Source organism: Polypterus senegalus, chromosome 9, assembly GCF_016835505.1.
Source record: "Polypterus senegalus isolate Bchr_013 chromosome 9, ASM1683550v1, whole genome shotgun sequence".
Taxonomy (NCBI): domain Eukaryota; kingdom Metazoa; phylum Chordata; class Cladistia; order Polypteriformes; family Polypteridae; genus Polypterus; species Polypterus senegalus.
In genome coordinates this window covers 105,284,128-105,310,383 of record NC_053162.1, presented here as the reverse complement: position 1 = coordinate 105,310,383, position 26,256 = coordinate 105,284,128, and the positions used below count along the sequence as shown (strand labels likewise).

The following is a 26,256-nucleotide window of genomic DNA, read 5'->3' as shown; positions in this document are numbered from 1 at the left end:
ACCATTAGTCAAATATAACACATGTAAACACAAAATGCAGTTTTTGAATGATGGTTTTATTATTTAGGGAGAAAAAAAATCCAAACCTACATGGCCCTGTGTGAAAAAGTAATTGCCCCCTGAACCTAATAACTGGTTGCAATCAAGCGTTTGCGATAACTTGCAATGAGTCTTTTACAGCGCTCTGGAGGAATTTTGGCCCACTCATCTTTGCAGAATTGTTGTAATTCAGCTTTATTTGAGGGTTTTCTAGCATGAACCGCCTTTTTAAGGTCATGCCATAGCATCTCAATTGGATTCAGGTCAGGACTTTGACTAGGCCACTCCAAAGTCTTCATTTTGTTTTTCTTCAGCCATTCAGAGGTGGATTTGCTGGTGTGTTTTGGGTCATTGTCCTGTTGCAGCACCCAAGATTGCTTCAGCTTGAGTTGACGAACAGATGGCCGGACATTCTCCTTCAGGATTTTTTTGGTAGACAGTAGAATTCATGGTTTCATCTATCACAGCAAGCCTTCCAGGTCCTGAAGCATCAAAACAACCCCAGACCATCACACTACCACCACCATATTTTACTATTGGTATGATGTTCTTTTTCTGAAATGCTGTGTTCCTCTTACACCAGATGTAACGGGACATTTGCCTTCCAAAAGGTTCAACTTTTGTCTCATCAGTCCACAAGGTATTTTCCCAAAAGTCTTGGCAATCATTGAGATGTTTCTTAGCAAAATTGAGACGAGCCCTAATGTTCTTTTTGCTTAAGTTAGGTTATTTTTGAACAAGGGGGCAATTACTTTTTCACACAGGTCCATGTAGGTTTGGATTTTTTTTCTCCCTAAATAATAAAAACCATCATTTAAAAACTGCATTTTGTGTTTGTTTGTGTTTATGTTATATTTGACTAATGGTTAAATGTGCTTGATGATCAGAAACATTTTGTGTGACAAACATTCAAAAGAATAAGAAATCAGGAAGGAGGCAAATAGTTTTTCACATCACTGTACTCTTGAATAAAAGTGCACTTGTTTTGTTATACTTGTACCTTTTGTGAAAAAGTGTTTATTTGATATTTGGACTTCAGTCTTCACACATTATACACTTCATGTCTACATTTTGTCAATTTTTACTAAAACAAGAAAAATGTTTCTATTTTAGTTATGTGTTCAACAACCTCTGCCTCACATTTCCTGTTATCCTACATTTACATAGATTGTTTTAGACACGGAACACACATGAAATGTATGTATTGCAAATAACAATATATTATTTACCCTATACAACTTCAGGCACCTCACACCCAGATAAACAGACTTGAGCTCTGAGAATCTTCTGTGCGACTTGAGCTGTGCTGGTGGCAGGATGGGATAGCAGGTTGGTTGCTGCTTGTGCTGACATATTTGCAAAACAAAAGATCCTAATGGAGAGGTGCAAAGGAATTTAAGGTGGCACAGGATTACAAGTTCTTTCGTAGGCTTCAGGGATTCTAGTGTTAAATAATAGGTGTAAAAAGTCTGTTGTGTCAACTGTTCATTTAAACTAATTTACGTTTGCTTAAGAAAAACTACATAGTCCTGAATTCATTCATGCAATGATTTAAATCTGAGTTTCCACTAATAAAATCAAACTAGGGTAGAAATCCCAACAGTTACTTTAGTCCACTTTTTTTTCTAACATGGGCCATATAAATGAATACTGTTACTCTGGAGTGATCATCAGAAATGAAAAATGATGTTACACTCAGTATTTTTAATAAAAAGCTGCAGTGAGTAAAATTAATTACAATTGTTTAGGAGTGAAAGAGAATATATAAAGAATGAAACATTAAAAATCTGCAATTTCAGATTGTGCTAGTATTCGTGGTTCTTTTGTGTAACCTGTAAATGACAAAAGTTAAACTGTTTATTTCTTGAAACCATGGGTATAGTCACTACATCATTGCCTTTGGAATGTGATCAAATAAATGATTTTTTGATATTGTTGTGTGCATTTAGGTTGATAAAAGTCACTGTAGGATGAAGACTTACGGTGACATTCACAAAATTAAAGTTTTGTGCTATCTATAATTGTTCATTAAAGGCATGGAACAGTCCTCTCATTTCTAATTGCATTACCAAGATTAATAAAACATGCTCTTACCTTAGCAGCTTTTAATAAAATTTCTCTTTCTTGTTCATCTTTTCTCTGCTTTTCTATTCTTTCTAATTGTTCAAAGAATTTCAGCTGAGACCGGACATCTGTAGCTTGTTCATACCATTCATCATCCTGTTATGAGCAGATGAAAAAACAAGATTTTTTTTTATAAAGTGTGGCAAAATTATTAAGAGCATGTATCACAAATTTCCATTTTCAATAATACATTTTCAAGAAAATGTCTACCTCATAATAACAACACATGCTATTTTGTATCATAAAATGCTAAGTACACTCCATTCAAGGATGTGTTTAATTATACACTAAAGGCATTAAACTACCTTTGCAATAAATCTCTTGAACCCAGACTTCATATTTGGCTGAAAAAAATTACACATTCTTTTTATATTATTTTTTTTTAATCTTCACAGATTTTAATAATCAATTCACAAAGGGTAAACATAGCTGTCATTTATAGCCTTCCATGTCAATAACAATGATTTTGTGAAAAGGTTCCTATTATCTATTTGTCATTTTAAGCTATAGTACTAGGGTGTTTAAACATATTAGCCATTATGGATGTTGCGAGAAGTCAAGCAAAATGGCAACTTTTATTGGCTAACTTAAAAGATTACAGTATGCAAGCTTTCAAGGCTACTCAGGCCCCTTCTTCAAACATCTTGCATGAAGATGAGGTCTGATTTGTCTCAAAAGCTTGTATGTTGTAATCATTTTAAGCTGATACTGTAACTCAGTTACAGAACTGCTTTACATGTTTGTTAACATGATTCTGTTGCAGGTTTTACAATTTTCAGTGAAGTTAACAGCAGGAGAATACATTCTGGAAATAAACATTTAAAATATATCCAACTACTAAGGAAACGGAATTGGACAAAACAATTCAGTGTTTCCCAACCCCGGTCCTGGGGGCACACTGAGGCTGCAGGTTTTTGTTCCATCCAGCTTCTGCTTTTAATTGGACTCCTGGGCTAATTAAGTGATGTGTTATTTCCCAAGTTCTGTGTTTTGGGAACAATATAGAAATTAGAAAACTAAGTTTGGTTATATATATATATATATATTGGCCCCCGGCCGGGCTGGAGCCCGGCCGGGACGCCCAGGAGGACGTGAGGAGGGCTTGTGCCTCCTCCAGACCGCGAGGGGGCGTCCGTCCTGGTTCTGTTGGGGCCACGGGTTGAGGGCATGGAAGCCCTTCCCTGTGGGGGCCCGTGGTCCCCGCCAGGCGGCGCCCCGATGCCGGTTTATCCCGTGCGGTTGCCGGTCGGGGCGGGAGCCCGGCCGGGACGCCTTGGAGGACCGGAGGAGGGCGAGTGCCTCCTCCAGACAGAGTGGGGGCGTCCGTCCTGGTTAGGCAAGGCCTCGGGTACAGGGCTTTGAAGCCCAGCCCTGTAGGACCCGTGGCCCCCGCCAGGCGGCGCCCCGGTGCCTAATTATCCCGGGAGCCCGGCACTTCCGCCACACCAGGAAGTGCCGGGGGGAAGACTTTGTGTGGCATCCGGAGAGCTGCCAGGAAGGCGGCCGATACTTCCGCCACGCTTGGGCGTGGCTAGAGACGGAAACACCTGGGGCTCATCCGGGGCATTATTTAGGGCCGCCTCCTCCAGTCATTGGTGGAAGTCGGGAGGAAGCGGACTGAGCTGGAGAGCGGACAGGAGGCGGCCAGGAAGCAAGGCACAGAACTGTGGGCCCTGGACTTTGGGGAAATCGGTGCAGAGGCACTGGGGTTGCGTGAGTGCACTAAACTTGTAAATAGTGTAAATAAAGTGTGTTGGGTGCAAAACATGCTGTCCGTCTGTCTGTGCCAGGGCCAGGTTTCACAATATATATATATATATATATATATTAAAATGTACCAAAAATTTATATGAGAATAATGTATTTTTTTCTTTTTAACAATATTTTCATCTTGATTTTCATTCTACTTTTCTAGGTGTTCTAATTGTTTAATTAATCAATTATTTACTAATTAGTGGGTTTGATGATAAATTAGTTGCAGCCTTTGCTCATTCAGTGTTGTTTGCCTGGGTGTCTGCTCTGCTCAGTTTTAATTGTCATTAATAAGATACAACAAAGGGGAAAAATTGCACAGAGAGGGTAAAACATAATGAAATCAACAAAAGATAGTTAAGCATTTAAATCTATAGCAAAAGCAGAAATATTTGTAAATGTCTTATAAATGTAAAAATCATGCTGCTGTGCTTTTCTGAATGTAGAATAAAACAAAAATACTACCAGCTAATTAAATGAGATCAGTGTTATCAGGTGTTGTCACTGATTAGGAATCTGGTTGGAACAAAACCCTGCAGCAACAGTGTGCCCGAGGACCGAGGCTGGGAAACACTGAAATAATTAATAAAAATGTAAATACAAACAGCAAAATAAAACAATTTTGAAAATATTATTTAAATTGGTGATTTTGATAAACACTGAGTTTGACAGACCTATCCCCTTGGGATTAATAAAGTACCTATCTATCTAATAAGTGATTGTAAAAAAATATTAGAGCAAATAGGCAGTAATTCTTTTGTTTTATTACATGTGAAGCCTTTAGATATTTTTATATTAGGTCATAACTAAAAGCTCAAAAAGTCATGGGGACTAAAAAAATAATGTGACATATGAAAGTGATAAACTAAAAAGAAACTTGCATTAAATGCCACTGCTCATGGGATAAACACTTTATAATATACTGTAGGTGCCGCTAAACTCTGGATTTAAATTAAGGATGAAAATTCGTAAGTTTATCATAACATATTCCTATTAGAGCTGCTGGTGAGGTCTTTCATATTTCTTATTCAATAATTATGGCAATTTTTGAACACCTGTTACTAATTTCTTCACATTCTCAACACAGCCATACTATCATAGAACAGGACTTCAAAGTGATATGGAGAGACGGCACATTATCAATGATAAAAACTTTCACCGAATTCCATCAAAATCTGCAAAACATTAAAAAAATTGCAAAATAATACCCTACATACAATTACGTATGAAAGTGTGTAATGTATGTATATTTACATCACAAATACACACACAACAGCTGAACGTTTTTCATATACAATTATCAACTCAATTGTTATGTTTTATAAATTAGTGCAAAAAATTACAGGAAAATTTGGTTTGTTTCCCAGTGTATCAATTCATATTAACTATGGTTCTTTATGCAAATTAGGAAAACTGCACTTACTTTGTAAGTTTCAATTCGGTGTTGAGCAATTACTGTCACTTTTTCCAGAACTGTTCTTAATCGCTCCTGGGTTGCATGTGAGATGAAGTTCACAGCCTCTGCAGGTACTTCAGTAACCCCATACCGTTTAGCTAACATAAATAGAGGAAAAAAAAAACAAACTTTTTTTTTTCTTTTTTCTATCAGGAAATAATTTAGTTTAGTACACTTTACAAAAAAATATATTTTCCATAAGGCGAAAAGTTCAGCAATACTGGAGGCCTTAGAGTAAATCACTGCTTTTCTGGGGAGCCAATTGATCCTCAGGATATTCTGGGAGGATTAAATCTGTCAGGTGGCTAGGAAGAAGTTGTTAATTTTCTAGGACAAAGTGGAGGTTAGAATGTTACCAGGAAAAGCAGAATGAAAATGAATAAAATTAATGTAAAAATAAACTTTCACTTGGAGCACATTCAACTTTCGATTCAATTAACTTATAGTATGTAACAAATTCTGAAATATTTTTATGTGTAAACTTTAACAATTAAAAGAAGGATTACAAGGCAATTTCAATTACACTACAGTACATCAATCTGTACAAAGCATAGAAAAGCAATATGACATATAAAAAGGAACATGAAATGCAAAATGCAGACATTATGACAAAACACAGAGTTTTAATGTTAATGTACTATATACTAGTAACTAGTAAACTATTTTTGAATATACTGATGATGATAGTGCACTACTCTCCCCTATAGCACAGAGGTGACAACACTTTGTGACTAGAGTGAAGCGGATCCTGTAGTACAGCATGGTGGTTATTATGGCAGCATGTGATATGGCACACATCTTTACAAATGCGACAAAACCTTATCTGTTGAATCCCTCCTACTGGATGTTAAAGATATCTAAGTTGGCTTCTGTTGTGTATATTTGTATTACAATAATACCAAGTGAATATTACTAGGCTTAATATTTATGTGATGAAGTATGTAGTATCTAATGGGTCAACTCACAAATCCTCCAACTACTCTACTATTGTGGGTTCAACCTAGGAATCTTATGAAACATTTTCATTTTATTAACAATGGCCAACATAAATGGTCTATGAGTTTTCCAAAGACCACAGTGATATATATTTTTCTCCTTCCCTTGGGCAAGTCATTATGACAAAACTACTGCATCTACACTCCTCCCTCATTTCCTAATGATGACCTATCAGCATTGTTAATCAGTATAATTACAGTAGATCAATAGACGTTTTCATGATACAAGTGTAGTTATGGATGAAAAATGAACACACTATGTTCATTTATTTATTTATCTTTTTGTCTAGCCTTTTCACCTACACCTGCCTGTTAAGAAATTTAGTATCGAGTTAGTTGTGAAGTAATGAAGGCCCAAATCAGAGTTACATAAGCACCTAGGCCATGGACATTCACTCACAGTCCTGGGAGTGGCAGTAGGTTTTTGTTCCAACCAGTTTCCTAACTAGAACACAGGCTTTGTAGATAATGAGACTTGGTCAGTCAGTCATTTTCTAACCCACATAGTCCTGAGCAGGGTCATGTGGAGTGCTGGAGCCTTTTCCACCGGAGCACCCAGAAGAAACCCACACAGACAAGGGGAGAACATGCAAACGCACACATTTCCTTACTGTGAGGCAGCGGTGCTACCACTGCACCACCCATATGAGACTTGGAAATTTAACTATATTGCTTGTTAGTTCTTTCATTCATCCAAGACAAATTAATATCACTATGGAGCATGGATCCTTACTCACAGTCCTGGAGGGCCACAGTGGTTACAGGTCTTCACTTCAACCACTTAGAATCCATTTAGTTGAACATGCAATATATTTTTTGGGCTTAACTAAACTTCCTTGTTATGATTAAGAACACATAATTGTCTATTTTAGTTTTAAGAAGTTGCATGTAGGTTTTGTTTCAGATTTTCTTAATCAGCCCTGGTTAATAACAAAATGCAAATAACAAAGAAATCATCACCTCTCATGCTAACTTGTATAATGTTTTCAGAAAAGAAAAATATGCAGGTAATTCAATATGTAATTGAATTTGTCTTGGATGAAAAAATATAGTAACTATGCAAAATTTTGTTATTAGCAAAGACTGTCTTCTGATTAGGAAACTGATTGGAATGAAAACCTGTAGCCACTACAGCCCTTCAGCACCATGAGTAAAGATCCCTGACCTGGACGGTTTACTTTTATTAATGGTACAGCAGTTGTTAATAACTGCTGTAAAAGCCTAACTTAGGTGTTTTGTGTAACATATTTTGTCATGGGCATTTTTAAGGAGGGAAAATTCTATGCTTTTATGGGTGTATATAGCAAAAAATACTGCCAGAGATAAAAAACTGTTACTAGCCTTTTTAATGCCATCATACGCACAAGAAGTAATTCTGGTTTGTTAATCATTCTATATTGGTTTGCTTGGGCACAATACAGATAGTGAGAGTCTTAAAATGCCTAAATACAGATATGCAAAACCAGCTTATGTCTCAAGGAAGTGTGGTGGAATAACATTCAAGTCAGTTGTTTAAACTATGTTCACTGAGCTTTAACAGAAATTCTTCTAGTTTATAAAATCTTCTGAAGCAAGACTTCCAATTTTAACCCTAAAAGGAATGTAAATGCTATTCATCTATCCTAAAAGTAAGATATGATTGGTAGTGACTAAAATTTTATTTCCTTTAAAGATAATGATGAATTTTAGGAATCATCAAACAGTGAATAACTGCTGCCAAGATACGTTTTAAGCTGGTCTTAGAATTCTGTATTTACAGTACATGTCGGTAAGTTTTCTAATAGTGTTTCTGAATATTAACATAATCCTCTATAACTCAAACAGTCGCCAAACACAGATTATGTTTCAGGCAAATATCATTATATGTCTTACGCTTTATTTTTGATTTTTCACTGGCCCATAACATACTGATTAGAAAAAGCTATTTGTACAGTATTGAATAATGAATAATTGATACTTTTTCACACAGGGCCATGTAGGTTTGGATTTTTTTTTCTCCCTAAATAATAAAAACCATCATTTAAAAACTGCATTTTGTGTTTACTTGTGTTATATTTGACTAATGGTTAAATGTGTTTGATGATCAGAAACATTTTGTGTGACAAACATGCAAAAGAATAAGAAATCAGGAAGGGGGCAAATAGTTTTTCACACCACTGTAGATATGTAAATACAGAAAGACAATTTTGAATAACTTATCTGATATATATACCCTAGGCTACTTTTGCATACATAGTTGACTCATAACTCACTTAAAGGTCATAAGCAATATGTAAAAACAATTTAAAATGAAGAGGGAATCTGGAGTTTTCGCTATGCCAAAATCACAAGCCGTCGTAAAAATGAAGTTGGGAAATGATTAAATAAAGCTTAGAACATGAACATGAATTGAAGTAAGTAAACTATGCAGGACTATGAATATACTATTTCATATCCAAAATGGGATATGTAACCAGAATCAGAACAGAAAAAATATTTTGCATCCAGAAAATACTAACCTGAAAGTTGTTCTTTTCTTTAGAAGAGCTTGAAATCTCAGACAATAATGAAATGTTATGATGCTAACTTTTGAACAGTCGCATTAATGATATTGGGTTTTGCATACTCCTGGTCATTTTGCCTGAAAATGGCATAGTAACAGTAAACAGAAATGATGGTGCCTATAACAGAATAATATGGAACCACGGGAGAATGTAAAAAAATAAAAAAATAAATAAATGGAATACTCAGAAATAATTAAGTCATGATTGAAATCACAACAGCAGCAACATTTCAAAATTTACAATGTATACAGTAATCCCTCCTCGATCGCGGGGGCTGCGTTCCAGATCCCGCCCGCGATAGGTGAAAATCCGCGAAGTAGAAACCATATGTTTGTATGGTTATTTTTATATATTTTAAGCCCTTATAAACTCTCCCTCACGGTTTATAAATATTCCCCGCACAGTTATACAGCATAATCCCTTTGTATTCTCTTAGATGTTAGGTAAGATTCATTGAAATTATGTATATAAACACACTGTTTATATACAGTAAAACCTAAATATTATTTTAAAGATATTGATTGTCTCCGATATCACTTATGTTACAGCCATTACGATAGACAGGCCACCGGCAATAAATACGTACAATGCAAGAAAAATAGTATACAGTTAATGTGTGTACAGTGACACTAAACGTACGTACATGTACTAAGTATTGTAAGTAGAAAATTAATTATGGTTACTCACCAACAATGACACGATGACTTGTCCGATAACAATGAGTTTAATTTTACTGCACAACAAAGGAGAGCATTACAGCCCTTCTAAAGGAGCCACTTTAGGCAATTGTGTAGCACTGCCGTTGTTCTTCTTCTGGCAGTCTTCAATCCAAATCCCTAAAGCAGATTCCATCCAGACTACTGCCTTATTACATCCACTTACAACTCGTTTTGCACCCTGGTTAAAAGGACACTGTGGCTGTAGATCTTATATTTCTTTCCTACTTTTTAAATAAAAAGAATTGTAGCCTCATTGATGCCGTAATGGCATCCTACAGTGGTGTAGCTTTTCCCTTCCTTCAGCATATCCAAAACATTTACCTTTTCGGCAATCGTTAACATCTTCCGTTGGCGTTTGGGCATGGCCCCTGAAGCAGCAGCAGGAGCAGATCGTTTTGGAGCCATAATGAAGGGCTTGACTATGCACAAAGATAAACACAAAAGTTAACTCCTTACACAGCGAAACACGTTGATGCTGAATGAGCGAGACGGGACTTCCTGGTTAACACTGCATTCAGCACACAAGAACTTAACTGCATGCTGTGATTGGTTAGCTTCTCAGTCATCCGCCAATAGCGTCCCTTGTATAAAATCAACTGGGCAATCCAACTGAGGAAGCATGTAAAGGAAGTAAAAAGACCCATTGTGCGCAGAACCCGCGAAGCAGCGAAAAATCCATGTTATATATTTAGTTATGCTTACATATAAAATCCGCGATAGAGTGAAGCCGCGAAAGTCGAAACGCGATATAGCGAGGGATTACTGTACATCTTTTCATCATTCAATGATGTTCACATCCTTCATTATAATGGCATGAGCAATTTGCTCAATGACTTTCTTAGTATTCTTGTTAAAATGGGATTTACTATATAATTTGCTTTTTTCAAATGACTCGGAACCAAATAAATCCTCAAGAAGTTCATGACTATGCAACACTCTGGAAGCACAGCACATAGACATGGGCTTAAAAAGGGTTATGCATTTATTTAGAAGTCAAATAATGCTTGAAATCAGTGGAAATATAGAAGGAAATTGGTGATTATTTGGTTATGCTAGCACTCTGCATACAGAGATTAAATCAGTTCTATGGGCTAGAGCCACTCGTGATGCCAGAATATTTTGCATATATCACATGTCATACTTCATGAAAGGAGGAATAAATAGTCAGATACTGGAGGAGAAATACAGTATATTCAAGCAGTTTGAAAAAAACGCAAATTGAATATAGTGTTTGTAAAAGTTTTTGTTAGGAAAGTAGATACAATATTTTAATAAAATAGTACCCAAAAGTGACTAACACTGGCCAACAGCAAACAATGTGAAAAATGTCCACTTAAAAAAGAAAACAAATTATCATGGTGCATATTCTATGTGTCCATTTTTTCAATCATATGCTCAAAATGTGAAAAGAGCATGTATTGTTTGATAAAATAGTAATAATGCTTACTTTCGGAAATAACAAACAGAAAAGGTGTTATCCCATAATACTGTGCTTCTAAACTTAAGATCTTCTATCAGCTTTATTTACTGATCAAGAATACTGTACTTTCTCCACAAAACCGTTGCAAGATTAAAACAAAAAAAAATGGCAAACTACATGGAGTAATTAACAAAAAAAATTTTTTTGGTTGTTTTTGGTCAGGAAATTCCTTTAAAATGTAAAGAATATCAGTGAGTTGAAGAGTCGGCTGTTAACTAAACCGTAAGATGATAGACTTATTGTGAAAAATAAACCATAACATTTAACACTAGAGCAAAAAGTCAAAGCCATCAGAGTAGCACAGAGATATTAATGTGGTGACACTTCTGAGCAAGGATTATTTTTTTCTATATGATTTCAATTATTAATTGAATTTATTGTTTCACTCCATAAACAACTCGCTGTGCAGGTTAGTGGATTACCAAAATAATTTACGCTAAAAAGTAAATGGACAATCCATTCCCAGAGCATACGAGTAGGTAAAAGATTAATGTCCACATAAAGTTAAGGGCACCATTCACAATCCACTTTATATGCCTATGGTTTTACTGTCATTCTTTTCTCCGATTGCTTATTATTCTGAAAATCATGGTCAAGCCCCAAGCTCTCAGTCCTCATAAAGTTTGCTTAAAAAATTAATAAATAAAATAAAGTGACATGGAAATGCTATAAATGTAAAAACTACAATAGAATAGAATATAAAAAAAATGCTGATGTGTCCTGCGGAAATATTTGGAAGACCAAACATCTGCTTATTCTCTGCCAGCCTGTGCTAACACACTGTAACCAAGTGGAGTAGTGCTCTCCTACTCACAGTTTCTCTCCAAATGGATCTGAAATGAGGTGTTCATGCTCAGACAGACATTTTTCCCTTTGTAAGCTAGCACTGGGAAACACTGTGGAGACAGTGTCATTACTATTTTTTAATTGACTTAGTATACTTTTTTTTAATTGTGTTAAAGGTCTATGTGATTGCTGGTAGGTGTACATTCATATTTCTTCAGAAATACAAAGGATAAGAACCAAAGCTCGTAAGAACAGAAAGTTGGACAAATAAAAGTGCACAGTGCACAATGCACACTGTAAGAGTAGTGCACACTGAAGATAACTCTCCATAGCAAAAAATGAAAGTCCAAAATATACAAAATATGCCATTATTACACACAAAGCACACCAAAAGGGTTGAACAAAGGAAACATAAAAAATAAAAAACTGGAAACCAATTAACCTGCTGCCTCTCTGTGCCCGCATTCATAGGTGTTAACTCTCTGTGTATCCCCTAAAGCACTTCCTTCATCTCCCTACTCAGGGCTTCTCTCTCTCTTTGACTCTGCAGTATCTCTGCCTCTCTCTCTCACACACTCACAAAAAAAACATACTCTCTCTCTCTCTTCCTTGCGTCAGTGATCCCTAAAACCAACTAAGCTCCCTACTAAGTGCTCTTGGGTTTAAAACCTGTACTAGGGTCACCAACATGCTTTGAAAAATCCTGGGGAAGCAGGCCACAGTTTTGTCTGGTGGCCTCATGATCATTAGACTCTGGCGTCTTCTGTTGGCATTAAAGTGCATTCTTGGGCTGCCTTACTTAATATGTTACCACAGGTTTACTTCCTCCACTAAGGGTGAGTGTGCTAGCACCTAATCGGCTGATAGGAACTTGCACCCTCCAAGTTTAAGTTATTAAAAGGAGAATATGGTGCCACTTATTTTCCAGATTGGGACAAGCTTTTGCTTCTTTTCGATAGGACTTGCCTTGACCACCAACCAACTTTCCATGTCTCCTACCTCAGTTTAACTCATGGGGTCAGACATTCCAGGCAACTATAGTATTGTCTGCTCTGTTGCCTGGAATAATATTACTTGATTCTTCCTAAGCAACCACACCTCTTTCCTCATCTGTTTCATATGAAATCCACTCATATTCTTCCCTCTCCTTCTAGGTAACCTCTGGGACTCAAATAAACCAGTGCTATGCATCGGGGTGTGTTTATGTATAAACCTCTAGGTACATAATGCATGGTGTTTTTGAGTTCAGCACTGCATTTTTGTGTTTTACTGCAAAATATTTTGCGTTTTAAGTATAGAATTGTATATGTGTACAGAACTCTGGGCTTATAAATGGCTGTTTGTCACACTGTAATGAATTTATACAAATTGAATGTAAAATATATACATATACATATACATATACATATATATATACATATATATATGGTAAACACCTACATGGACAACTGGAAAAATTTAAAACTTTACACATGCAGAAACCAGACAGTTAACCACTAAACCAGTATGCAACATTTAACTTCAATACTATGAACATCAGTTAGAAGGTGAAATACTTTTACATGTGAGAACTGTAAATCTCATTGACATTCTTTGTGCATTACTTTTTGGAATTTGGTGACTTGGCTGTATTTAACCCATATTTTTTAAAGTTTAAATCTATGATAATTATCTAAGGCTTAAAGGTGTAAAGTAACAAAAATAATAGTGAAAATTATTCACAACATTTTCATATTCTGCATGTTATTAATAAAAAGGTCTTGCAGCATTCAAAGCTCTCAAGTCAATGCTTACCAAAGACCACTGATTGTAAGTGTTAGTTTGCCAGCTAACATACTAACATACTAGTTTAAACATATTTGAGGAGAGGTTAGGAATATATGCTAATGCAGCACATTGCCACACCCACATGACAAACCAATTCAGGATCAGAGATTAAGACTAGAGTGTAGCCATGCAACGGGTGACACCTCAGCACCACACTAGTTCAGATGGAATGGAAGCAGTGTGAGTTTTTTTTATGGTGACTGGGGTGCCAATTGTGCCACCAACCCCCAACTTGTTTCGTACAGGTTGGAGGGCCTTCATGCAGGGCTGGATGCAGATTAATGTCATACCCAGAACGGAGCAATTGCAGGTCAATGGCCTTGCTCAAGGGCCCAATGAAGTAGAATCACTTTTGATGTTTATGGGATCTGAACCGGCAACCTTCTGAATCCCAGTGCAGATCCCTAGTCTCAGAGCCACCACTCCGCCCCACTAAATATATTTGAGCTCAGTAAAATCACTAGTGATAACTATAAATACAAATATAATTATGACAACAGGAGACTGTAAAGTATGTCCTGGTTTTGGCAATCACTTTGCAGAAAAAAGTGCAGTAAGAAAAAAGTTACACTTACAAAGGTTTGTTATACTGTACGTCCTTGGAGAAATACAAATTAAGGCATACAGAATGTCTATACTTATTCTTAAAAATCCCTTTCAGAATATCCCTCTTTATTAAATAGGACAAAATAACGGCAAACCTTCAAAGACAGTGTTATAAACAATTTATGTTACAGCCTGGGGTTTTGTGAATTCAGTGAAGACACTGAAGAATTCATTATATTAGGACAAAGAACTCATAAGAATGCAAAATTTAAAGCATGGACATTAAAAAAGTCAAAATAATATGTTTGAACAGGAGTGAAATTATGGGATTAACACAGCTGACTCCGTAAACCTCCGTAAAAGTTGAATTTGTTGATGTAGTAATGACACTTGCATTAACCAAGGAAATTAAAATTAAAATAAAATCTTACAAATACTAGCTAACACATAGAATATAGGAATGTTTTAGAAATATACACTTTAAAAAATTATTACCTTGTTTGAATGATAATTTACAAATAAGTGTACAGTAAGTGTAAAAAGTCATGTAACAAAACACACACAAAAACTTTTAATATTTTAGCTGTTTATATGCATATGAGATATGCTGAACTTTAAGTATAATATAAAGTACAAGTTTTATTTACAGCTGTATATGATATTTTCAACTATATTTGAAAGTAACAAAATTTTGAAAATTACCTGTCTCTAAGATTCTTTTATGTAGGAGACCAGAAGGAAGAAAAGTTTCATCTTTACAGGATCGGATTTGAGTCCCCACTAAATCAGAATTGGTTGCCAAAATGCGAGCATTTTCTTCATTTAGGTTAACTCCAGCCATAAAGGCTACATCATTGATATCATCATCATCTCTGTAACAAAATAAATACAAGTTAAAAATTTAATTCTTACATAAAAAAATTAATACAAATACAGACAGGAGTAAGAAAACCCATTCTTCCCTACACTGCTGACCTGCAACCGTGTACCATTATTTATATTATTAGTCTGCATAATGTATCTAATTAGTAAATTCAGACACATATGATATTAACACAGGATAAGGTTAAAGAAATGTATTCTTCATTGTGCCCAGTGCTGTTTGGATAGGCTCCATATCCTTGAGAAAATAAAGTGGTAAATATGTTAAAAAGTATAACTTGTAAAGATGCTCTACTTGAATATCAGTGGATGAGAATACTGTAGACAGTCTAATTGACTGATTTTAAACCTCTACAGTAAACTAATTTAAAACATATTAAAACAATCCTTAAAGTATATTTTCAAACCAACAATTATGTAAGTCAAAAACTCACACTTATTCAATATTGCAAATTCTGTAAATATTCTTTAATTTCTTAAAAATATTTTAAAAATCCCTTTACCTGACACATTTTTCTAGCAATTATATTTTCTTAAGCAACCATAGTCAAGTCATGAAAGGCATTATGTGGTATATTAAATATCAAGAAAAACATTGACTGTGCTATGTAGGACAAAGTCGGCATTACCCATTTTGACGGGCACATAGTAACAAGGCTTGTTAGCACTAGAATTACCAGAGCCTATGAAAAAACTTGTAGATCCAGCCCACCTTAAATCCGTTCGCACCTCTCCATCAGCGTCTTTTGTCCTGTAAATGTGCCGATAAAGACAAGCAGCCTGGTATCCCATCCCCCACCGCCGCAGAACGTGCACAATGTTCTCCCGGCTCATGCCTTGATTGATTATGTGGAAGTGAAGTGCTGGAGTTTTAGAGTGGAAAAAAACAGATCATTATTTGGAACACATGCATTTCATGTGTGTTTCATTTCTACAATAATCTGTGTAAACATATTGTTTAAACAGAAGCGTTTTTCATATTTTAGTAGTAAATGACAAAATGTTGTCAAAAACTATATAATGTGTGAAGCCTGAAATCCAAAGATCAAATAAACACAAAAAAATGTTCAAGGACGGTACAACAGCTTCCAGCGTAGCGGTAAGATTTGCTGACTTGTAGTCAAGAGTCCCCGGTTTTATCCCGACTGCCATACATACTACCCCGTCCCCCCCAACCCATCCAAGGATCTGATGCTGTTAGTTTTTATTAGAAACTGCGAATAACTGTAGATGTGAAAGGTGTTTTGAGGCAATGGAACTGGACATGCTCTGATCTGGAGGGATAAAAGCTGACACACAAATGCTGGTGAATCTGCCTTCTTCGTATCTCACTGTCACTTTATTTTTTTGTATTCAGTTTTATTGAGTATTCTTGCTCACGCTGAAAAGGTATGCACCTTATGGTCTATGATGTCAAAAGAAAAACCAGAAAAAAAAAAAGCACAGACATAGGTATATATATTTGGAATTATTCATTTTATGACCAGTATATTACATTTCGGAAAAAATTGTGGCACAGATGCAACATTATTCATATTCATTCACATAACATCTTACGGTTGTCATCAGTGACTGAGTGTTTTGCATGTTTTTTTTTTTTTTTTTCCCTGATCTTGCCAGTGTCCACGATGCTGGATTGGGTTGTGTTTCTTTTGAACACCAGGACATGCGGAGGAAACAATAGTACAGAGAGGTCAGTTCAGTGCTATATGCAATAATCAAATTCAAATGTTAACAGTTAACACACACGCAAGGACCGTCCTTCCTACATTTCCGACATGTGTACCTGTTGCAATGTAAACATTTTTTTCTATGCTGTGGTTTCTATTACACACCTGAAAGAAAAAGACAATATATGTCAGATCAGGAGGGGCAGGTTTGCGTTATACAACGTGATCGTGATTGAGAGAATAAAACTGAAAAAAGCTTTTACAAGGACAATAAAATTATACCCAGTGTCCCATATATTTATCTCTTTATTTTTTTCTCCGTGCTGCGTTGACATCGTACACCAGAAGGCGTGAGCTTATTCAGTGCGCGCAAGAACATGCAGGTGGCCAGTTGCTATGTGCTGCAACATGCTGGTGGTGATCAATGCACATGTACTGTGCAAGGCATGCACGGGGGCCACTGATAAAAGAAGAGTGTTCATGGCTCACCTTGCAGAGGAACTTTGTCGTCGCATCTTACTAGAAAAGGCGATGAAAAAAGAAAAGGAGGATACAACATTGACAAGCTTCTGTTCCAAGACAGCTGCTTTCCCCAGGAAAGTAAACTGAGTCAGTGTGAGGTGCCCTTTCAATGTAATAGGAACCACAGCATAGAGAGAAGTGTGTACACTGCAACAGGTACACATGTCGTAAATGTAGGAAGGACGGTCCTTGCGTGTGTGTGAACTGTTAACATTTGAATTTGATGATTGCATATAGCGCTAAACTGACCTCTCTGTAGTATTGTTTCCTCTGTATGTCCTGGTGTACAAAAGAAACACCACAACACTGGCAAGATCGGGAAAAAAACAAAAAAAAACACTCAGTCAATGATTACAGCCACAAGATGTTATGCGACTGAATATGAATAATATGAATAATGTTGCATCCGTGCCACAATGTTTTCCGAAATATACTATACAGGTCATAAAATGAATAATTCCAAATATCATATATACCTATGTCTGTTTTTTTTTTGACATCATAGACCATAAGGTGCATACTAATTCAGCGTGAGCAGGAACACTCAATAAAACTGGAAAAAAAAAAAAAATCAAGTGATGGTGAGATATGAAGAAAGCAGATTCACCAGCATTTGTGTGTCAGCTTTTATCCCTCCATATCAGAGAATGTCCAGTTCCATTGTCTCAAAACACCACCCACACCTACAGTTATTCCCCATTTCAAATAAAAACTAACAGTGTTAGATCCCTGTGTGGGGTGCGGTAGTATGTATCATGACTGAGAGAATAAAAGTGAAAAAAAAAGTTAATTTTTACAAGTCCTATAAATGTACAGTGTCTGTTTCAGAAGCAAACCAAATGTGTGTACTGTATAATATTAACAATAAGAGCAGCTCACTGCTGAAAACAGCAGATATAGGTGGCAGTCAGGATCAAACCAGGGACTCTTGACTACAAGTCAGCAAATCTTACCGCTATGCCATGGAATCTGTTGCATCGTCCTTGAACCTTTTGTGAAAGTGTTTATTTCATCTTTGGACTTTAGGCTTCACACATTATATAGTTTATGCCAACAATTTTTCATTTACTACTAAAATATGAAAAACGTTTCAGTTTTAACAATGTGTTTACTCAGATTATAGTAGAAACGGAACACACATGAAATGCATGTGTTCCAAATAACGATCTATTCTTTCCACTCTAAAACTCCAGCACTTCACTCCCACATAATCAATCAAGGCATGAGCTGGGAGAACATTGCGCACGTTCTGCAGCGGTGGAGGATGGGATACCAGGCTGCTTGCTGCTTGTCTTTATCGGCACATTTACAGGACAAAAGACGCTGATGGAGATGTGCGAACAGATTTAAGGTGGGCCGGATCTATGAGTTTTTTCGTAGGCTCTGGTAAGTCTAGTGTTAAGACACTAGATTTAACAGGGATGCAGAAATTCAGCTGCATACGCATTTCATAGTGAATGGCTCAACAGCAGATTATGTTAACACTATTGGCAGCCCTGTGCTTCATCTGAAAACAAAAGTATAAATCACAACTGAGCCAATACTTTTTTCTTTTTATTAATATTTATATTGATTTAATTTAGAAACAGATAACATTCTATGCAGTCAAGTCAAATTTAACAAATCAAAGCAAAATTCAACAGAAACTTTTTGCAGTGGTGCCTCCAGAAAACAACTGTACCCAAATAGACATTCATCTTAGGCTTGTGACCACAAACTGAACCTGCTTGGATATGATGGAAAAAATAATGTACCAATAAGCAAGTACTGGATTTGTATCAGGAAGGGACTTTAATCTAATCACAGGAGACTACACCTTCCTTCAAATCTAGCTGCATTCATCTTTTATTTCTCTTTTGGGGGCAGCTAAATATTAACAATTGCTTCTCATTGGGAAGCCAAAAAGCAGACAATACACTATTTTTCGGGGACCTAATGGGTGTCAATCCACTTTCTCTGAAACCTAAAAGCTTTTGATCTGTTCTCTCTTTGGTGACCCAAAAAGGAGACAATGCACTCTTACTATGAGCTGAAACCACACAAGCCACTCTCTTTGGGATGAGTAGTCATTACTCATCACTCAAAGAGCTCACAAACTTCCTTTGGCCTTAGAGCTGGACTTACTGAACTAGCGCTAAAACCCACTCTGCCAAAGTCAAGCTCTGTGCCAATGACTGAGCCTAGTCTGAGAAGCAGCATTACTTCAAGAACAGAACTTTAATATCTTACTCTTGTGCCAGAAAGGGTAATGTTTTCCCCTGTTAAGAGATAGCCAGCACAGAAAAGTACCTAACAGCATGCTCAGAAAGGAAGCATAATATTATATCACAGACAAAGGATCATGTAAGCAAAGATGAACAGTGCATTCCAATGTATGAATTGTTCTTCACTTGAACACGGAGCAACAACAAGAACAACTCCACACAATATCAGACACCATCCCTTAAAGACTTGGTATTGTAAAACTGTTGGTTATCTGTGACAAAATAAATTAGAATTTTAAATAGCTATTAAAAAGCCAGCCTATTTTGTGTCGTTTGTTTGTCCATCTTGTCTGTTTTGCATCCTTTCTTCTGTGTCAGTAATTGTGCAGTTAGCATGTTTCTTTAACCCTTGTGTTTATCAATAAATTCTATTATTGTTTCTAAAAATGTGTGAACTTCAGTTACCTTGATATAAGTCAAATGGTCAGAAAACCCATTATACAAAAGAAGGGAAAGACAATAAAGCAGGAGTCTTATCAAATTAGTGAATTAATTACCGACATTGCCGAAGGCAAAACTGGTAATTAATAAACTGAGTGATCAATTCAGCTTTTCCTACAGCTACCAGACTTTTTAACACTTGAAAAAGAAATACAAAATTAAAGTCCAAACTTGGTTATTTTATCTCAAATCTGAATTGGTTGTGTATACAGTGCAAGTAATGTCTGTAGAACAGGCCAAAGTTGATATGTTGCATTAACGGATAATCACAGTAAATATTTTAAGTTAGTACAAAAAATATAAATAAAAACCCAAAATGGAATATGTAATATTTTACATACTTTAGACATTTGAAGTCTGAATAATGTAAGAAAAAAATTACAAAAAAGTTAAATTTGGAATATATATTAATCACCTTCACTAAACTAACCTAGATAAATCTAAAGGTTTTGAAACTTTAATTACTACAGGTATTTCCATTTTCCAAACACTCTAAATTTTTTATAGTTCTTGGTATATTAAATGGTTAATGCTAATTTAAATTCAACAAACATGTTTTTTAAGTTGATTCACAAGTTTTAAGTTACTGGGTGTAATTGGAGGCACCAAATTAGCTACAAACATTTCAAGAACCACTTTCTCTGTTATTCTTTGATATTTAAAAGAGCTTGTTTCTCTTGCCCCATTTTCAAACAGTAAATGCACTGCCTTCTCATGCACAATTCCTGTTGCCATTCAAGGCTATCAAGCGCCAGGCACTTGTTAAACCAAAAGCCAACACTGAAGCACCTGTAATTATGCATCTAATGGAAGAATTATATATGGAACATCTTGCTTCTTGTACTAGATTCACCCGAGAAACTACTTTATAGAATTTCTTGCTGGAGCAGTGTGCTATTAACATATGCATGTAAAGTAAAAGAATGCCAAAAGGCTCAAGTAGCATGCCAGAGCAAGACCACTCTTCTAAATTTGAATAATTTAGACTAAACTTAAATTGTCTTGTCCTTTGTAGCAAGTACTCTTTTACAGTTGTTCATAGACACACAAAAGGAAAACAGTCATTTTCTCAAGTTGGATTCGTGACCCTTTTCTTCACCACTCAATAGTCACCCGATTCTATCTTATACAATTTAACAAATTTAAATTCTGTTTAACTAAACACATCATTATGACAAATTACATTTATCATACATCTTTATATTATCTTCTATTTCCATTTTTAAGTGTAAGTACACATAAAGTCAATTCTAGACCTAACTTAAGTATTTACATTTTTTTTTTTTAATAGAGGTAAATTCTTATCAGTGTAATGACATAGCACTATTCCATACTAGATCTCAAAAGAATAATTTAAAGCAAATGTGTTTAACTGTTCGTCAAGGAAATGAACAGTAATACTAAAAATTCAGATAAACAACTACATTATAAAGAAATCCAAAGCGGTCTTTATTTATGAAGCCAATGTGTATGTCAGTGGCTAAATGAAATTTAAATAAAATAGATTAACTTGTACATTTGATTTGCCTCAATAAGTAACAATTATACAGGGTAATGTAATCCAATTTTGACTCGAAACATACAATTTCAAGTTGGTTATAAAGAAAAATAAAATTAAGTAATAACACAATATATGTATTAAAAAAAAAAAAGAAAAAAATGTGTTCTGCTTTAGCAGCTAGCTTGCCTTCCAGCAACTAGCACATTCTGCACACATGCTGGGAATGCTCAGGAAAAGTAGTCAGCATTCGGAGGATTAATACAGGTTTCCTGCTCAGCGCCTTCAGGCTCTATACCAAGACATTTATTTGTCCTCCGGAGAGGTTATGGGTTGAAATGCATAGATGAAAACAGAATTCTTTTGTTCGGGCAAATATAGCATTAGGTTCAACTAGGATGCCTTTTGCTGGTTTGCAAAGAAAAATTCTAAATTTGTGCACAATAATTTACATTTTCATAGACAGTCAAGTGTATGGAAATTATATACCAATTATTGGCCAAGTGACTGGCTGACTGTAAAGCAAAACTGACAAAAAACAAGCACAACTTAATTACAAAACTCACTAAAGATTTATTGATTTATCAGTCCGTGGCAAAAGCAATTGCTTTGCACCCCAACAGGAACAGAATGACTTGAGTAAACCTAAACTACACGTTACCCAAAACTTTTGTACTCTGCCTCTAAAAATCCTCCAGGGTGCAAATGTCAAAATTCAAGGCAAGTGTATACTATGTATAGTAATACTAAAACAGATAAAACAGATTTTTCAGATGTAAAATTAAGAGATAAAATATGCACTGTAATATATTATGTTTAACAAATTATCTTATGGCTGGATCTTTAACCTTGTGTATTCACCTCATAATTACATTGATAACTACTACTTCCATACACAATACAATTAATGCAGCTAAAATTAATAGTCTTCTAAATGAAGATCTGGTTTGAGATTTTAAATTCCCCCAATTTGGTCCATTTCAAATGTTCTTTTAACTGGAATTCAAAACATCCACGTAACCAAAGGGCAACCCCCACAAAGACCTTACGGAAGGTGGCATGGCTCTACCTAACTTTCAATTTTATTACTGGGCAGCAAATATACAAGCTATAAAAACCTAGACATAGACACAAATAGATGAACATACACAGCGGTCTGCAATAGAAATAAAATCCTTCAATACATCTTTATATTCCTTGCTTTGTACCCCAATAAGTACAAGTCATCACTAATATACTATGAGCTGGGGGGCTGAACGCACCTCTAGAGGATAGACGGTCCTTTGAAAACCTCTCCTAAAAATGCTGACAGACTACCTTCACATTGCTCGATTACTACCTGGGCTTGCATGCGGGCTGGTCTGTCGCGCGATATGCTTCCCGCACAGTACTCTGCATACTTAAAAAGCCTGGACAGCACCTATCGGTTTTGGGAATTGATTGATTGTTTGCTTTTTTCTCTCTCTCTCTCTGACACTCTCTGCTCCTTATGGAACTGTCATCTCTGTCTTGTCATGGAGCACGTTTAAACTTTTGGAAAAAGAGACAAATGTTCGTTTGCAGTGTTTGAATAAAGTTCCTTTCTCTACAACCTCCTGTGTTTCTGTGCAAATTTGTGACCCAAGCGTGACGATACTAACAACCAAATTGTGCCTCACTCACTCAGAATATGGAACCAATGTAGGAAGTATTTTAAGATAGAGAAGCTTTTATCTGTGGCACCTCTGCACGAGAACCACTACTCTCTCAAACGCATGCAGTTTTTAATGTCTGGAAAAACATTTGGGACTAAATTACTCTGAAATCTGTACATTGACAATGTCTTTGGATCCTACAAACAATTACACTCTAAATTTACCTTTCCAGCAACACATTTCTTTTACCACTTTCAAATTAGAAACTTTGTTAAACAAAACCTGACCAATTTTCCTCACCTCCCACCTACCTCTATGCTGGAAAAAATATTGATCAGTCTTGAGGATTCAGACAGCATCTCCGTAATATATAGAGCCATTTTACAGTCCCTCCCTTTCAAAGATCCTAGAGTACAGTGGGAAAAGGATCTCTCACTCAACATCTCAGAAAAGGACTGGAAGGTAGCAATGCACAGAATTCACTTGAACTCCATATGTGCAAAGCGTACAATTATTCAACTTAAAATTATATATCAAACACATCTGTCTTGTTTAAAATTGTCCAAAATGTTTCCAGGGCAAGACCCAACGTGCAAATACTGCAATCAAGCTCCAACCTCACTGGGTCACATGTTTTGGGCCTGCACCAAATTGACATCATTCTGGACCAAAATATTTAAATGCCTTTCAGACAGCCTTGGTGTCACGATCCCTCCTAATCCACTAACAGCTGTGTTTTGGTGTACTTCCAGGCTTAAAGTGGAGAAGGACAAACAAACTGTAATTGCCTTTACTACACTACTAGCACATAGACATATCTTGCTCAACTGGAAGAATTCTAACTCTTATTTTAAGTCAGTGGATAACTGATGTTATATGCTATTTGAAATTGGAATAAATCAAATTCTCACTTAGAGAATCTGTACAAACCTTTTTCAAAACCTGGCAGAAACTAATTAACATTTTAGAATAAGCATTTTAACTGAGGAAGCAGATTCTCTCCCCTTTTTTTACTCTATTTATTTTTATTTATTAATTAATCTATTTACTTATTTTTACTAGCTAGTTTTACTCTGCATGCCTAGCTTTCTTTCTCATGGTGGAGTGGGTTGATTTGTTTTGAACCAAGTCTTGTAAAACTTGACTTATTTGTATGGAATGTTATTTGTTATTAAAATCAATAAAAATCCAAAAAAATGTTTTTAACTGAAAAAAAAAATCTGATTCAAATTATACAGTATATCTTACTAAAATGCAAAAGGATTTGAAATCAAGCAATGTACTATACAATACAAAAGTTTAATGATTTGGAAAAAAAAAGTTCAATAGTTACTTAACATTAACATTTTGGCAATTTGTAATGTGAACAACAGTCCAGTGGATCAATTGTAACATAAAAGAAAACTAGGAAAAAGAGACAAAAAAAAAAACAACATCTGACATACTGTAAAATTTCTTCCTTCCTTATGCATGAAAAACCAACTATTAGGAGATGCTGCCCCCTTGTGCCTTGTATAAATGCTCAATCATTGCCGGCCGGTAGAATAAGAAATGCAAACACTTATACCTGAAAGAACCACCCCCAGGGTCATTGAGCTTGTTTTTCTGATTTGTAGAGACCTGAGCAGTAAGTCCCCCAGGGCTTTTACTAGGTTGTATTGTTGGTGTCTTCCCAACTGTGCCTGAAAAGAAACACAAGCATTTTTATCATGAGCTGTCTTGGAAAATTTCCATCAAACACCATCTTGTCTAAGAAGGAGTTTTAAGAATTCTTAATAACATTACCATTTACAGAATGTATATAGTATTCTGCACATCTTGTTTCGAAATACAGCAGTGTCCAGCATTTACTCCTGTCAATACCGCTAGGCTTCAATAGTGCTGCATTCATATTCTAAATGATGCCCAACTGCTTAGAGACGCATTTCAACAGAGGCACAGAGACAGGCCAAGTGAATTCAAACTTGATTTTAACAGGCATATTCATGGCTGAAAGGCATTTAAGTATTTTTAGAAATATTCTCCATTTCAATTTAAGGATAACCACTTTATAGTTAACATATTTGTCAAATGCATATTAAGAAAAGGAAAATTAAAAAAATTACAATTTAAGATCTGTATAAATTTGAATTTACAGTAAAATATTTAGAAATATATGCCATGGTCAGGTATCCCCAACCAGACAGAACAAATTCTCATATGTCATTTACGTAATACAAGTGATTAATTATAAACTGAAAGAAATCCAAAAGAAATGTTTTCTTTATGCAAGCAAATAATTTTAGTAGCTGAGGTAAAGTCACCTCTTACAGCCAAAAACATTTAATGAAACATATTAAAATCATAAACTACATAGTGGAACCTTAGGAAGGTGACCTAGGTGCAGTGGAGGAAATCCTAGTAACCTTTGGAACTAGGTTGACAAGTTCTTAATAATCCTGAAAGGAGGTAACATTAATAAATAGCCCTAATGGATGGAGTAATCAAAATTAATACATTTATTTCAACTTTCATATTTTTTTCTAGTTTTAGATATTTTTTATATTATCTAGTTTTTTATATTGTAATTTTTATTTATTTTTAGTTTCTGACCATTTTTTAATTTTAGTTTTTCATTTTTTGTTTGTATTTATCCTTAGTTTTTCAGCAATTAACTTGATTTCCACAAGAACACTGTTTTACACTTGCAAAACTGTTTTCTTTATAGTTATCATATTGTATATCACTCATGTTTACCTGTCAACATTGCCCATTTACTGTGACAGAACTCCAATTTCTACTAAATACTGTGAAAGTTCAAGGAATCCTATATAACTGGACAATGCAAGAACAGAAAAACAAGTGTGCTCTGATACCATTTGTTACTTTTGTTACCTGCAACAAGTTTAAGCAAATGTTCATTTAGATTCAAACAATGTTTTGCCCGCAGTGATAAGGAGGAATAAACAGGATAAGAGCATATTTTGTTACCAGTTTTACAGCAAAGTGCAGAACGACATTAACTTCTATTCGTTTGCTATACAGTACAGACCCAACAAACCCAGCATGACCTCCATGGCGCTGCAAAGTTAACATTCA

At 35.6% G+C, this 26,256-nt stretch overlaps 1 protein-coding gene across 2 annotated transcripts in view; it reads right to left on the bottom strand.

The window, feature by feature from the left end:
* Positions 1-26,256, bottom strand: part of LOC120535613 (transcription initiation factor TFIID subunit 4-like) — a 472,321-nt gene that overhangs the window by 235,014 nt on the left and 211,051 nt on the right. For both annotated transcript variants that reach the window (XM_039763563.1, XM_039763564.1), the window contains exons 9-12: positions 24,746-24,860; positions 14,970-15,139; positions 5,339-5,469; positions 2,134-2,259 (exon numbers count right to left, since the gene is read on the bottom strand). In XM_039763563.1, coding sequence (XP_039619497.1) covers positions 2,134-2,259; positions 5,339-5,469; positions 14,970-15,139; positions 24,746-24,860 — 542 coding nt within the window. The remainder of the gene's footprint in view (positions 1-2,133; positions 2,260-5,338; positions 5,470-14,969; positions 15,140-24,745; positions 24,861-26,256) is intronic.